Source organism: Glycine max, chromosome 11 (assembly GCF_000004515.6).
Source record: "Glycine max cultivar Williams 82 chromosome 11, Glycine_max_v4.0, whole genome shotgun sequence".
Lineage (NCBI taxonomy): Eukaryota > Viridiplantae > Streptophyta > Magnoliopsida > Fabales > Fabaceae > Glycine > Glycine max.
In genome coordinates this window covers 19,582,118-19,595,035 of record NC_038247.2, presented here as the reverse complement: position 1 = coordinate 19,595,035, position 12,918 = coordinate 19,582,118, and the positions used below count along the sequence as shown (strand labels likewise).

General features: G+C 35.8%; 2 protein-coding genes across 2 annotated transcripts; both read left to right on the top strand.

Annotated features, from left to right (window-relative positions):
* On the top strand, nucleotides 1-1,300 carry LOC100776542 (cytosolic sulfotransferase 15). The gene has a single exon (XM_006591609.3). It carries the CDS (start codon nucleotides 1-3, stop codon nucleotides 1,027-1,029), a length of 1,029 nt encoding a protein of 342 aa, XP_006591672.1. The 3' UTR covers nucleotides 1,030-1,300.
* Nucleotides 1,301-2,876: 1,576 nt separating this feature from the next.
* On the top strand, nucleotides 2,877-4,304 carry LOC102668024 (uncharacterized). The gene has a single exon (XM_006591143.4). It carries the CDS (start codon nucleotides 3,002-3,004, stop codon nucleotides 3,989-3,991), a length of 990 nt encoding a protein of 329 aa, XP_006591206.1. The 5' UTR covers nucleotides 2,877-3,001; the 3' UTR covers nucleotides 3,992-4,304.
* Nucleotides 4,305-12,918: the final 8,614 nt, after the last annotated feature.

Here is a 12,918-nt window from a genome sequence, read left to right as displayed (position 1 = left end):
ATGGCTCTAACAAAGTTTACAAAAATCCAATCAGGTGGTGGTGGTGGAGAGGAAGTAATTGAAGATGACAAAATAAGCCAACAAAGTACGGAGCTAATTCTCTCCCTTCCAAGAGAGAAAGGTTGGAGAACACCATATGTGTATCTATTCCAAGGGTTTTGGTGCCAACCACATGAAATACAAGCCATAATCACTTTTCAAAAGCACTTTCAAGCCAAGGACAGTGATGTTCTTGTGGCCACTGTGCCAAAATCAGGCACCACATGGTTGAAGGCCCTTACCTTTGCCACTGTGAGCCGCCACAACTTTTCTTCCTTCAACAAGAACCACCCTCTTCTCAATTTCAATCCCCATGACCTTGTACCCTTTTTTGAGTACACAGTTTATGATAAGCATGACAAGGTTCCTGACTTGTCCAACATGCATGAGCCAAGACTCTTTGGAACTCATGTTCCATTTGCTTCATTGTCCAAATCAATCAAAGAGTCCAATTGCAAGGTAATCTACATCTGCAGGAACCCTTTTGACACTTTCATCTCTTCTTGGTTTTTTGCCAACAAAATCAAGCCAGGGTCACTACCCACATTGGCACTTGATGAGGCTTTTGAAATGTACTGTAAAGGGGTGGTTGGTTTTGGCCCATTTTGGACTCACATGCTTGGTTATTGGAAGGAGAGCATAGAGAAACCAAACAAGGTTCTGTTCTTGATGTATGAGGACCTCAAAGGGGACATCAATTTTCACCTGAAAAGGGTAGCTGAGTTCTTGGGTTGTCCTTTCACCTTGGAGGAAGAAAATAGAGGTGTGATTGAGAACATAATCAAGTTGTGTAGCTTTCAGAAAATGAAGGAATTAGAGGTAAATAAGTCTGGTACATTTGGCAGGAACTTTGAAAATAAGTTTTTGTTCAGGAAGGGTGAAATAGGGGATTGGGTTAATTATCTTTCGCCTTCGATGGCGCAGAAATTAACCAAAGTCATGGAAGACAAGTTAGGTGGGTCTGGTTTGACATTTAGAATGAACTCTTAATTATTCTGTCTAGTGGTGCATGTTGGATATAGTTCTAGCTAGGAATCACAATCACCATGGACAGTGATGTTAATTATATATGACTAATGTTGTATGTAAATAACTAACTAGCTGTACTAAGGTGAGTTCCTAGCCATGCATGTGTGTTGCGTTAATGTGTGCTGCAAATGTTGTTTATGGAATTTCCTTTTTAGAATAAAAAGGGTTTATGTTGGCCCCTGAGACCACATGGGTAGGGTAGCAAGGAGCTCAATTATTTCCATCAGGAACCAGTTGGAAAAAAAATCTATGAATGCATGTAGCCTTGTTACATATTTGTATCAATTATATATGCTTATGGTTGTTAAAGTTGTTGTATTGTATCCTTTTGTTGTTGTTTTGTGATGCTTAAAGTAGCAAGTGTCCTGTGCAACGTACGGCGCCTACATTTATATAAATATAAAATATTTAATTAGAAATATTGAATAAAAATAACTTATTTTATAAATAGTTAGTTTGATGATAATGAATAGGAATATATATGTAGATAGATATTTAAAAATTTGGAAATTTTAAAATATTACAAACTATTCTAATTAAAAAATTATTCTAATGGTGATTTGTTGGCATTTTTTTATATTTAAATTAGTTTAGTACACTTAATAATTAATCGAGTAATGAGATTATAGACAGTTTTAAAATCGGTCTAATGACCAATCCAATGTCCCAATCAAGACGTTAGATGGGTTATTAGATTAACGATCGAACCGATAGATCATAATTGATCAGCATGAATTTGTATTAAAAAAATATAAAAATCTTATATTTGTGTTAAAAGAGTCCAAAAAAAATATTACTCAAATAAAACCAAAATATCAATTAAATACCTAAAACTATTATTATAGAAAATAAATCTTGAAATCAAATCAACAATTGCATTACAACAACAAAGCAAAATGTGCAATAAAAAAGGGAACATATATTAATAAGAAAACATCATAATTTATAAGCTCGTAAACAAAAGGAAATGGAAATAATGAAAGTTTCACTATGAAGGAAGGGAATGTTGATAGTGGTGGATGGGAGTGTGTTGATAATGGGAGGACTGAAGATCTTTAAAGAACATTTTCAAAGGAGTGAGACAAGGAAACACAAACCTGACCCTTTCTTTCTTCTTCTTTTAGTCACTAGAGGCAAAACAGCATCCTTTTAAGTAATTTGAAAAAGAAAAAAGTTGTGACCCAGCAATTCGATTCAGTAGGTTGAGTTCAACCACACTGAATCACATCGTGTTTAGTGCAAGAATTGTCTGATAGAAAACCTGACTCGAGCATATGACCGATTTGCGCTCGCATCGATTAAGTAAGTCCACGTGTTAAAACTATGATTATAGAACATAATTTTTTTTATTTAAATGACTAATTAAGAAATAAATTAATCTTTATATTAATAAAAATAAAGAAGTCTTGGAATGAATCTTTATACATTTGAACGGAAATTTTTTAGACAATTTATTTCTAGAGAATTTTTTATAATTATAAATTAATTATTATCAAATAATTATGATAAGTATTCAAAATTTTGATTAGTTAGAATAATTAGTATCAATCTGATTTGAATTTCTGAAGAAAAAAATAGATAACTCCTAAAAACAATTTTACTAAACTAGACACTAAAAAAATTATAAATATGGTAAGAAACGTGATGAAAGGGTAATTTTCCCTAATACTATAATTAAAGTCCCTTTAAATCATATCGGAGCGTGTATGAGGAGCCGTTTCCCATCCAACGGCCACGATGGAGCGCCTATCCATCCCACCAACGTCTAATTTGATTTCTTCCTTCCTTCCTTCATTCCCCCAACGGTCACTTTTTTCTCAAAATACAAATATTTCCCTCTTTCACTCTCACTACTACTCACTCTTCCATTCCAAAATCAAGAAGAAATTAAAGATTCAATCAAAACCTCAAAAACGCAACAACGACAATAAGCATGAACGACATTCAAGTGTGGAACAACGCCGCGTTCGACGGCAACGAAGAAGACTCCTTCTTACCGATGAAGACTTCTTGGTCTTCCTCCGAGTGCACCAAAGAAAACCTGAGCCCGCCCGCACCCGATAATTTATCCTTCAAGAAAAGCACCACCGCCACAAAGAAAAACCCCAAGGGTTTCGGTTTCGGTTCCGATGATAACAAAAACATCGACGACGAGATCGAAGAGATCGAGCTTGAGATAAAGCGCCTTACCACGCGCCTCGACGCGCTCCGTCTCGAGAAGGCGAAGCGGGGGAAGCGCGTGGTGATGGGCAGAGTCGTCCCCGCGAAGTTCATGGAGCCGCGCCCAAGCGCCGTCGTTTCAAGAAAACCCGAAGAAACGCCGAAGACAAAAGTTAGGGTTAGTAGTAGTAGTAACAATAATAATAATGCGTGGCGGCGAGGGATGAGTCTTGGACCGAATGAGATTGCGGCGGCGACGCCGGCCACCACCTTGCAGAGTCGCCGGAAATCGTGCTTCTGGAAGATTCCTGAGATCGGCGAGGAATCGAGGGCAAAAACCACCGTTGGGAGAGTGAAGAAGAAGGAGGGAAATTCGGTGATTCAGGTTCAGGGGAAGAGGCTATTTGAGAAGGAGAAAGTGAAATCGGTGTGTGAGAGTGGCAAGAAGGGGTTGTTGAAGCAGGGGAGGATGGTGGCGAGTAGGTATAATAGTGATGTGAGGAAGAGATCGTTGCCGGAAGGAGGGACTGAGATTAGGGTTAAGAAGAGGTGGGAGATTCCAAAGAACGGCGAGGAAGAGGCGGAGGCCGTGGCGGTCATGCTTCCAAAGATTAAGATGGTGAAGTGTTTGAATGAGAGTCCCAGAGATTCCGGTGCAGCAAAAAGAGTTGCTGAGTTGGGGGGGAGGAGGTCCTATTTCAACACTGATGAGAAAGATGTTTGTCAGATTCTGAATTTTGCTGAAGAAGAAGAAGGGCAATGAAGTAAATCATCATGGTTTTAAATTACAGTTGAGTTATGAACTGTTGCAAGTAACTTAGTTGTGGTGGCTCACAATAGGATTGACAGACAATTGAAAACCTTGGGGTTAATGAGATATGGTATGGTAATGGTTTTGATTTTTGTTTTTCATTTTTATTTTTTGTCTGGTGTAGATGGAACTTCCTAAGTTCTGATTGATGAATTTGATTTTTGTGAGCTGAACCATGAGGTGAGAGTACTGTTGTTGGTTTAGGCTTGCGTATTGTATGTTGCTAAATAATAATGGAGTAAAAGTAAACATGTGGTTCTTTCAAGTTGTATTCTATGTTATCAATTTTTTTGTTCTTTAATATGATTGAAGGAGTGTGTGATTGTATGTATAGTTTGTTTGGTTTCGTTGAAGGAACTAGGAAGGAGTGTTTTGTGTGATTGTATGTATAGTTATCAATTTTTGTTTTTGTTTTGTTTTGTTTGCAAGTGTGGATAGGTTCGTGAATTGTATCGTTATGAAGGTTAGAGTCATGTCAAGTGCGAGTGAGGAAAATTGGTTATGCGCTTTGATTGGGATGTAGCAGTCATACATGTTTAGGATGTAACTGCTATTCTGCAAAACCATAAGGCAGGAATATCCTTATTAGAAATTAGAAGGGGATGCAATGTAATGACACAATGATGCTTAAATCTTCTTCTTGTACTGAGTGGTGTGGTTCTTGGAAACGTACCAATTTTCATTAAGAAAACACTTTAGAGTTTAGACTATCGGTGCTCTTTAACTTCATCATCTTCACTTTGGTTTTTTATTTTCATTTGCTGATTTTATCTACATTTGAGTAAAAGTCACAAACTGATTGCAGAGTGTTGTAGGCCTATCTATTAGTGTTAACTTTAACTATGTACTGGCTAGACAAGTGTTGAAGCTCTGGACAAAAGTTCATACTAGATAAGTGGTGGAATCTTGAATTGTAAATACAATACCTTTTTTTTCCCCATTTTTAAGTGTTGAAGTAGTTTCTGTTCATACTTCATGCTGACTTTTTAGAATCTTTTCACCAAGAAGATCTATGATCATGAACAGCTTTAGAATCTTCTATGATCTATGATCACCAAGAAGATTGGATGGGGTTCAAGTCAAAATTGACCCCAAACCCTGAAAGGGAAAAAGGACATTCCTGGCACTATTTTTTTTTTTACAAAAAAGAAAGTGTGTTTCCATTAAGCACTTCGATCCGTGCATCTCTGTAATTTCATCTTCATTTTTCGTTTCAATTTTCTTTTGCTTTTATTTCAGTTGTTAAGGCTTTGAGCTCAAGTTCATATTAGATAAGTGGTGGAATTCTTGCAAATCCTTTTTCCTCATTTTCTGTTCATACTTTCATGCTAACCTTTTAGAATCTATTATCATGATTCATGAACACCTTTTGAGTGACTTGAACTAATTTTTTTTTTCGCTGAAAAGTAGAATATGTTTAAAGCCATTTTTGGATGGGGGGTCAAATCGAGATTGATACCAAACCCTGAAATGGCAAAAAAAGACATTCCTTATTTTTTTTTCAAAAACTTCAAAGTGTGTTCATAGTTTTGCAGACGTTCAGCTAAACAAAAGGCTAAAAGTGCCTAACGCATCCCGAACAACTTGGGTTGAAGAGAAAACCACTTTTATTCTCACGATTAGTTTTTGCGTTGAGTAGCATGTAAAAGAAACATGATTTTCAAATTGTCAGGTGAAACTACGAACTAGTACTTTGTTACATATGGAAATGGAAGCATTGCGTGTTTGGGTTGTGTCTTTTTATTATTAAAAAAAATTGAGTCTTGAGATGCATAATGTTAGTAAACATAAAACTCTGTTGGATTGAACTAGTTTTAAACAGAACTATATATGTCTTTGATAGCATGGTTGGTAGAGCGTCAGGTCATAGAAGACGTCAAAAGGCCCGTTTGCACAGAAACTTCTTCTTATAGCTTCGGTTTTTCACATTATATGCAGGCGAATAGATTAGCAGAACACAAAACCAAACCCATGCTGAAACTTCTGGTCACTGCGTTGAATGATTCATGTTCTACCATATATTTTGAAAAGGATAGCATAGAAGTAGCCCTAATAGTTATGACGTTAGACCAATGCAAGTGTATATAACAAAGTAAAAATATTTTCCTATTCAAAAGATGGTGCATGTCACCATCCTTGACTATATCATTTACATTAGAGATCAAGTCTGTCACGAAATGAGCATCAGGTTGCAAACCATGAGACTTCATATCCTCAAGCAACTGTTCCATCCCTATTAAGTCCCGAGTTTCACCTCTAGTTGCTATCAGAATCCTATATGTAAGATGAGATGCAGTCAAATTTTCCTTCTTCATAAAGGATAATATACCAGGTATCTTTCTTTTGTCACACTTCTTGTACAGAATGATCATCTGGCAAACCTAAACTACTCATTTTTTCAAAAAACTGCCTCTGATTTTTCCATGTTGCCAGAGCGGACACAGTTTGCTAAAAGAATTTTCTACACCTGTGAAGCCCGGATACGTGAAAAAAGGAAAAGTATCGGTGTCGCACCCGTATCCGACATCGATACTCCACGGATACGGCCGGATACATATCCTAGGAGTATCCAATTTTTTTTATTTTTTATTTTTTAAAATACAAGATACGGTTGGGATACGGCTTCCTAAGGTTAGACACAACTTCAATACAACTCCAATACGGCTCGGATACGGGACTGTTGAGCAGCTTGCAGATCCTCGGACACAGCTTTTGAAACGCTGCCACTGGCACCGCCTCCCCTCCTCCGCCGCCACCGCCACACTCCACCATCTTGGCCATGCACACTGCCACCCCCGCCTACACCCCCTTGTTCTGCTCCCCCATTGCCTCGAACAGCAGCTTCACGAACTGCCCCACCACCGTCCCTACACCTCCCTCGCCACACCATCCGCCGTCTCCCTTCAAATACTGCACGGCGAGGGCGCCCATGGTGTCGCGGCAGGTGTCGCGGACAGCGGAGTTAGCCCCTTGGGTGCTTCATTGTGTGAAGTGAGTGAGTGAAAGAGAAAAAAAATGGTTTTGTTGAATGAAATTAGAGAGAAAAAGGTGGAAGAAGTAAAAGTAATGTGTGAAAGGAAAATGTGAACTGATTTGAAGGGGAGTGAGGGAGGTGGAAAGGAATGGTGGATCTGTGAGTAGTAGTGATGGAAAAAAAAAGGTGGAAGACAAGTTTTGAAATGAAAATGATGGATGGGGTTTTTTCTTTTCTGGTTTGTGTTTTTGTGAATTGTAAGTCAAGGGATAGGGGTCATTAATGCATCATTATAATTATGGGAAAATGGAAATAGTTTTTGGGTACAACAAACAACGGGTTCTTGGAACTTGTTTTTGTCTTTTTTCAAGTTGTTTCTGTGTTGTACCTTCGAATATTATTTTTATAATTTTTAAAATTAAATCATAATTAAATATTAACACAAGTGTTATGTGAAATTATTTTAAATAAACAGCAAAGAAGACATATCTAGATTCTTGTTAGGGTAGAAAGATACCCCAGGACAAGGTAAAGGATCTTAGGGGTGTAGGATGGGGTAGGGGTTACTGTGTTAGGGTAGACAAGGTAAGAGATCTAAGACTAGACATATCTAGATTTTTTTTTAATATAAATTTGAAGCTATTCCAATGAAAAATTTAACTGTTCTAGAAAAAAAAATCTGAAACTATATATAACTTTTTATATATTTAATTAACGTATCCAAGACGTATCGTATCTTTAATTTTAAAAATTTGTCGTATCTCTGTATCTGTGTCGTACCATATCCGTATCGTATCTCGTATCTAGGCTTCATTCACCTCTGAAAGAGTTTGGAACATTCTTCATGTACTTCTCTGCCACATCAACTCCCTGGACCTTGGCTATTAAATTGAGATGAGAGAAATAAAAAATTTCACTATGCTCAAATTGTCCGTGGTCTCCAATCATTCTGAAATCTGCAAAACAGATAACAACAGATGGAAGTTCAAACATAGGTAGTGATACAAGTCTTGCAAGAAAAGCTTATTTATCAAATCGAGATCGAGTACATCTGGGAACCATTACATGCATGAGTGGCTGTTGGAAACACATTAACTTAAAAATAGATGCAGCATAGCCACAATTAACTCTAGAATGAACCCTTTTGTCAATTCAGTCCCTTCTTTTGTTTCACATGCTTCCATACCATACCTCTTCTTGTAAACAGTCACAGAATTTGACAAATCAATGACAACAGAACCATATACTCTAATTTCTAAGCATGCATTAAAAAAGGCAATGGTATTTCAAAATTTAACGTGGAATAATAAAATCCAGCAAAACTATGTATATTAACATGACAAGTGTAAGTTCAAGTATTATTACTTAAGCGTATTTTATTGGTCAACAAAAATTTGCCTTCTATAACAGGTATTAATATAATATTATTTAAGGTAAAAAAAACTGAAACCTCCAGCATACAACTAGATAACAAAGACACCAAATGTTTGGATGGAATAGTTAGAGATGTAAATCATGAAGATTTTGATGATGTCAAGAAGAATTAAGAATTTGCTAGAGAAAGGGGGAGAATGTAAATCATGCAAGCTTTGATGGTGTCGAGAAGAAATCACATGTTTGTCATCATCAAAAAGGGGGAGAATGTGAATGTATGTATACATGATTTTGATGATGTCAAAAGAAGAATCAAACAAGGCTCATTTTGCTTCAATATTAATAAAAGATTGTTTCAACAAACGAAGCCTTGATTCAAGATTTCTTCAAGATCAAGCCTTGCCTCACAATGAAAGGTTTCAAGTCATTCAAGGCACATGTAATCGATTACCAATACATGTAATCGATTACCAATGGTTTGAAAGTGTATAATCGATTACACATCATATGTAATCGATTACCAGAGACTCTGAATGTTGGGAATTCAAATTTTAAATGAAGGGTCACAACTGTTCAAGAAAAACAACTGTGTAATCGATTACACTAATTCTGTAATCGATTACCAGAGAGGATTTTCAAGGAATATTGCCAACAGTCACATCTTATCATTTGGATTTTGAATGGCCATCAAAGGCCTATATATATGTGTGACTTGGGACGAAATTCAGGAGAGAGTTTTGATTGATCAAAATGTTTTATCCTCTCAAAAAGACAATGAGAGAGATTCCAAAAGAACTTCGTTGTCAAATGCTTTCTCAAAAGAAATCCTTGACCAAACACAAGCAAAATCTATAAGGATTCTTACATGATCTTCATTGTAATATTCTTCTCTTGAAGAGAGAATTCTTCTTCCATTCTTCTTATTCAATTAGATTGGTTAAGAGACTATGAGTCTCTTGTTGTAAAGCATCTGAACACAAGGGATGGGTTGTCCCTGTGTGGTTCAGACTTTGTAAAAGAAATTTACAAAGATAGTGGAAATCTCAAGTGGGTTGCTTGAGTACTGGACGTAGGCACGGGAAGTGGCCGAACCAGTATAAAATTGTGTTTGCATTTTCTCTTCCCTTATCTTATTTATTTTGTTGCAATCAATTGTGTCTTGCATATTTAAAGAATATTGTTAAATTAATTGTTGTTGCTTCTTCTGCATTCTAAGCCTATCCCTCTTAAGATTATTGAGGCCACAAGGTCCAACAAGAGAGAAACGGGAACAGAAGGTAAAACTTTCATTCTAAGTAAATACTCTCATATTTGGGTTTTTTCTTTTTTTCAAAAGCAAAAGGAATAAAATATGAGTGTTCATGTATGCAACCCTTCAATAACCCTTATTTCATTTTTATAAACCTTTTATTGCTTTCTCAATTTAAAAATAAAAAAGTAAGCTTCTCTTCTTCTCTCTTAACCCCTACAGCTAAATTTACCATCAGTATCCTATTATTAGTATAAAATGAATACCCTTCAAAACAGGATATATTTGAGACAAAATGATAGCTCCTGCATGGCAACACCAAATACAAAGATGACCAAACACTAAGATACTATTGCTTCAACACTATTTCATTCAAGAGATGCTACAAGTTATTCATCAATCAAATTGAAAAAAATTACAAAAAAAAATCATATTTTCAGCCTATTAAAGGGATTAATAATATAAATCATAAAGTACGCTAAAAAGGTAAGAGCCAATATGATACAAAACAACTGGATCAGAAACACAATGCCTCAACCTACAACTAATCCTGCAGATGTTATTTATTGAAGGTAGTATCACAATGTAAATGTAAATGTATTGAATCATGTGTAGAGAACCATTACAAAACTAGACAAATTTTATTCTTGTCCCTTTTAAAGTAACCTGATTCCCTTTTTAATGGGCACAAATAATTATTCATAGCTATGCAGACCATAAAAGCTACCAATTCCTATTGTGACAAAGTGAAATCAGTTGCATGGAAGAAAAAATGTAAATATAGCATGTTATATACCAACTATCTCAAAAGCATTAAGCTAAGCACATGAATTTTGCCATGCCTCTAACAGATCCCTGTACAAGAAAGACTTTCGGGCTTGAAGCATGGAAATGCATCGTCCCATCCTGTCTTGTGCTAAATCAACTTTTATTCAAAATAATGAAGGTGGCAAGAATTGAATTCCTGACCAGCTACTAGTAGATGCTACAGTATAAGTCATGAATCAATTCTTTCACAAACTTGAGCTATTTGGCAAGGCATGTATTTTATGTGTGGTATGAAATCCAATACAATGTATTAAATAGAAAATGCAATCATTGGCCAAAATACCATCAAGTCTCTCAAACCCCTAAATGAAGAAAAACAAAACAAATCCGATATTCTAAGCATATTGAACTCCAAGAAGACACTTGACCCCAGAAGTTTATCATTAAAATCATTTTAATACATATAAATGTCTTGGTTTAACAAACATATTAAGAGTATGTTTGGATGGAGAAATTTAATAGGGTAATTCAACTTTTGAAAGGATTTTAATTACTCTTCAATTGAATAAGATGATTGGATAAAAATTTGAAAAGAAATTGAAATTTGAGTATTTTGATAAGGGATTTTAGTTAACTTAAATATTAACATATCAAATTCCTTCCTTTTATGAAAGAATTTGAAATTCTTTTATGCCAGAATACCACAGCTTCTCGAAACATCCTTCATCCTTTCACTATTCTCTCTCTTGGCTTCTCCCGAAAACCTCCGCACTCAGCTGCCGACGGTGGTTTCCGGTGACTGCATCGGAAAGTTTGTGCTGGTCACAGGTCAATTCTTGCCTCTTCTCTCACTCTCACTCTTGACTGCATCAAAAACCTCCTTCATTCTTGACTGCAACGGAAAGTTTGACGGCATCGGAAACCTCCTTCATTCTTGCAAAGTTTCTCACTCTTGTCTCTCTCTCTTGCAGCAGTCTTTCCCTCTGCATTATTCCGAAAAAGGTGCTGATCACAAGCAAGGTTAGTTCTCGCCTCCACCGATGCACTTTTCAAATAGATGTTTCATTTTTCATTATTCCTACGATTATTATTTCTATTTCTATCTTTATTGTTCAATCTAAGCGTAATAAGGCGTAGATCTAGAAATCACGATGTTCATTTATTTGTTGTCTATTTTCATATGCTATGTAGTTTGTGCTGGAATTTCTAATTCTTATTGATGCCTGCAATTTGACTCCTTTGATAATAGTTCATTCAAACAAGATTCAATTCCTATAAGTTAATCCTTGCTGAAGAAAGAAAGCTAGTGAAATTAGTAGGTTTGTGATAGGGAAGTTGGTTTTTTTAGTTTTTTTATGGTATAAATATGAGATTCAAGAATGTGTTTTAGGGGCAATAAATCATCCGGTTTTTTGAGAGAGATGTAGCTTTTGGGATCTGTTAGTTGAAGAAACAGTGAAAGATAGTAAGCAGTTTAAGGGAAGTTTTTTATTTAAAATTGGTAACAGCAGAGATATGCCTGAAATGCCTGAAGATTCACATCGACAAGCAATAATATTAACATATTGTTAGTTATTCATGTTCTCTTATTAAGAAAATAGGAGGTGATATGGTTTGAGAAAATCAGTGTTTTAAAACCCAGAGATAGCAGCAGTGTGTAGCAGCCGACCCCAAAACTGTTATCACAGGATAGCTGCTACTTTGAATTTTTTTTTTATATAGTTTTTACTACATATACTATATATCCATATAAATTATCAAATTACTCAAAATTCATGACATTCATAAGCAAAAAGGAAAAGTTGTAGGCGCCTTAAGCAAAACACAGAAGAAGATACCAAAAAGGTCAAATACAAGTTTTCAAGATTAGAAATATCAATTAACAATCATCATTTTCTAAATTGAAGTCTTATTATTTATCATTTTCACTACTACAAGTAGATTTGGTTTCACTTTAGAAATTGAAACCCCAAAAATAGCCCCCCAGAAAAAGCCTAACCTCTCTGTTTATAGGGCTTTTCTAGAATCAACTACATAGAGCTGTTATCCTGTCAACTACAGTTGCTATTTACTACAGCATCCCCTGTAGCAGCCAAGGTCTGCTTCTATAGTGATATTTAAAACCCTGGAGAAAATATATTTTTTTTTTCAATTTTATTTAAAAAAATCATGTTATCTTTACTTCATTTTCTATTTTCAAAAGTTTGTATAGAAAATAGTGGAAACAGGAACAAATGAAAGTTAGAAAATGTTGTTTTGTCACTGTTAATTATACATGTAGAAAGCTGGGAGAGAGAAAAAGTAGTTACTGGCAACAATAGGGAGGGGTGTGGGGAAGGGAGAAGCAGTGAGGGGTGTGGGTGGCAATTTGGGGAAGCAGATTCTGAGGCTGTTCAGACGAGAGCTCAAGAACCCAAGATCCGCTGCAAATAAAAAAAATATATATGAATTGATTTGAAAGATGATGATGATAAGATGAAAATGAAGTGAATAGAATGCATTACTTACAGGCAT

Bases quoted from the DNA above. Each gene is read 5' to 3' on its own strand.
- LOC102668024 (XM_006591143.4), top strand. From the start codon at position 3,002: ATGAACGACATTCAAGTGTGGAACAACGCCGCGTTCGACGGCAACGAA.
- LOC100776542 (XM_006591609.3), top strand. From the start codon at position 1: ATGGCTCTAACAAAGTTTACAAAAATCCAATCAGGTGGTGGTGGTGGA.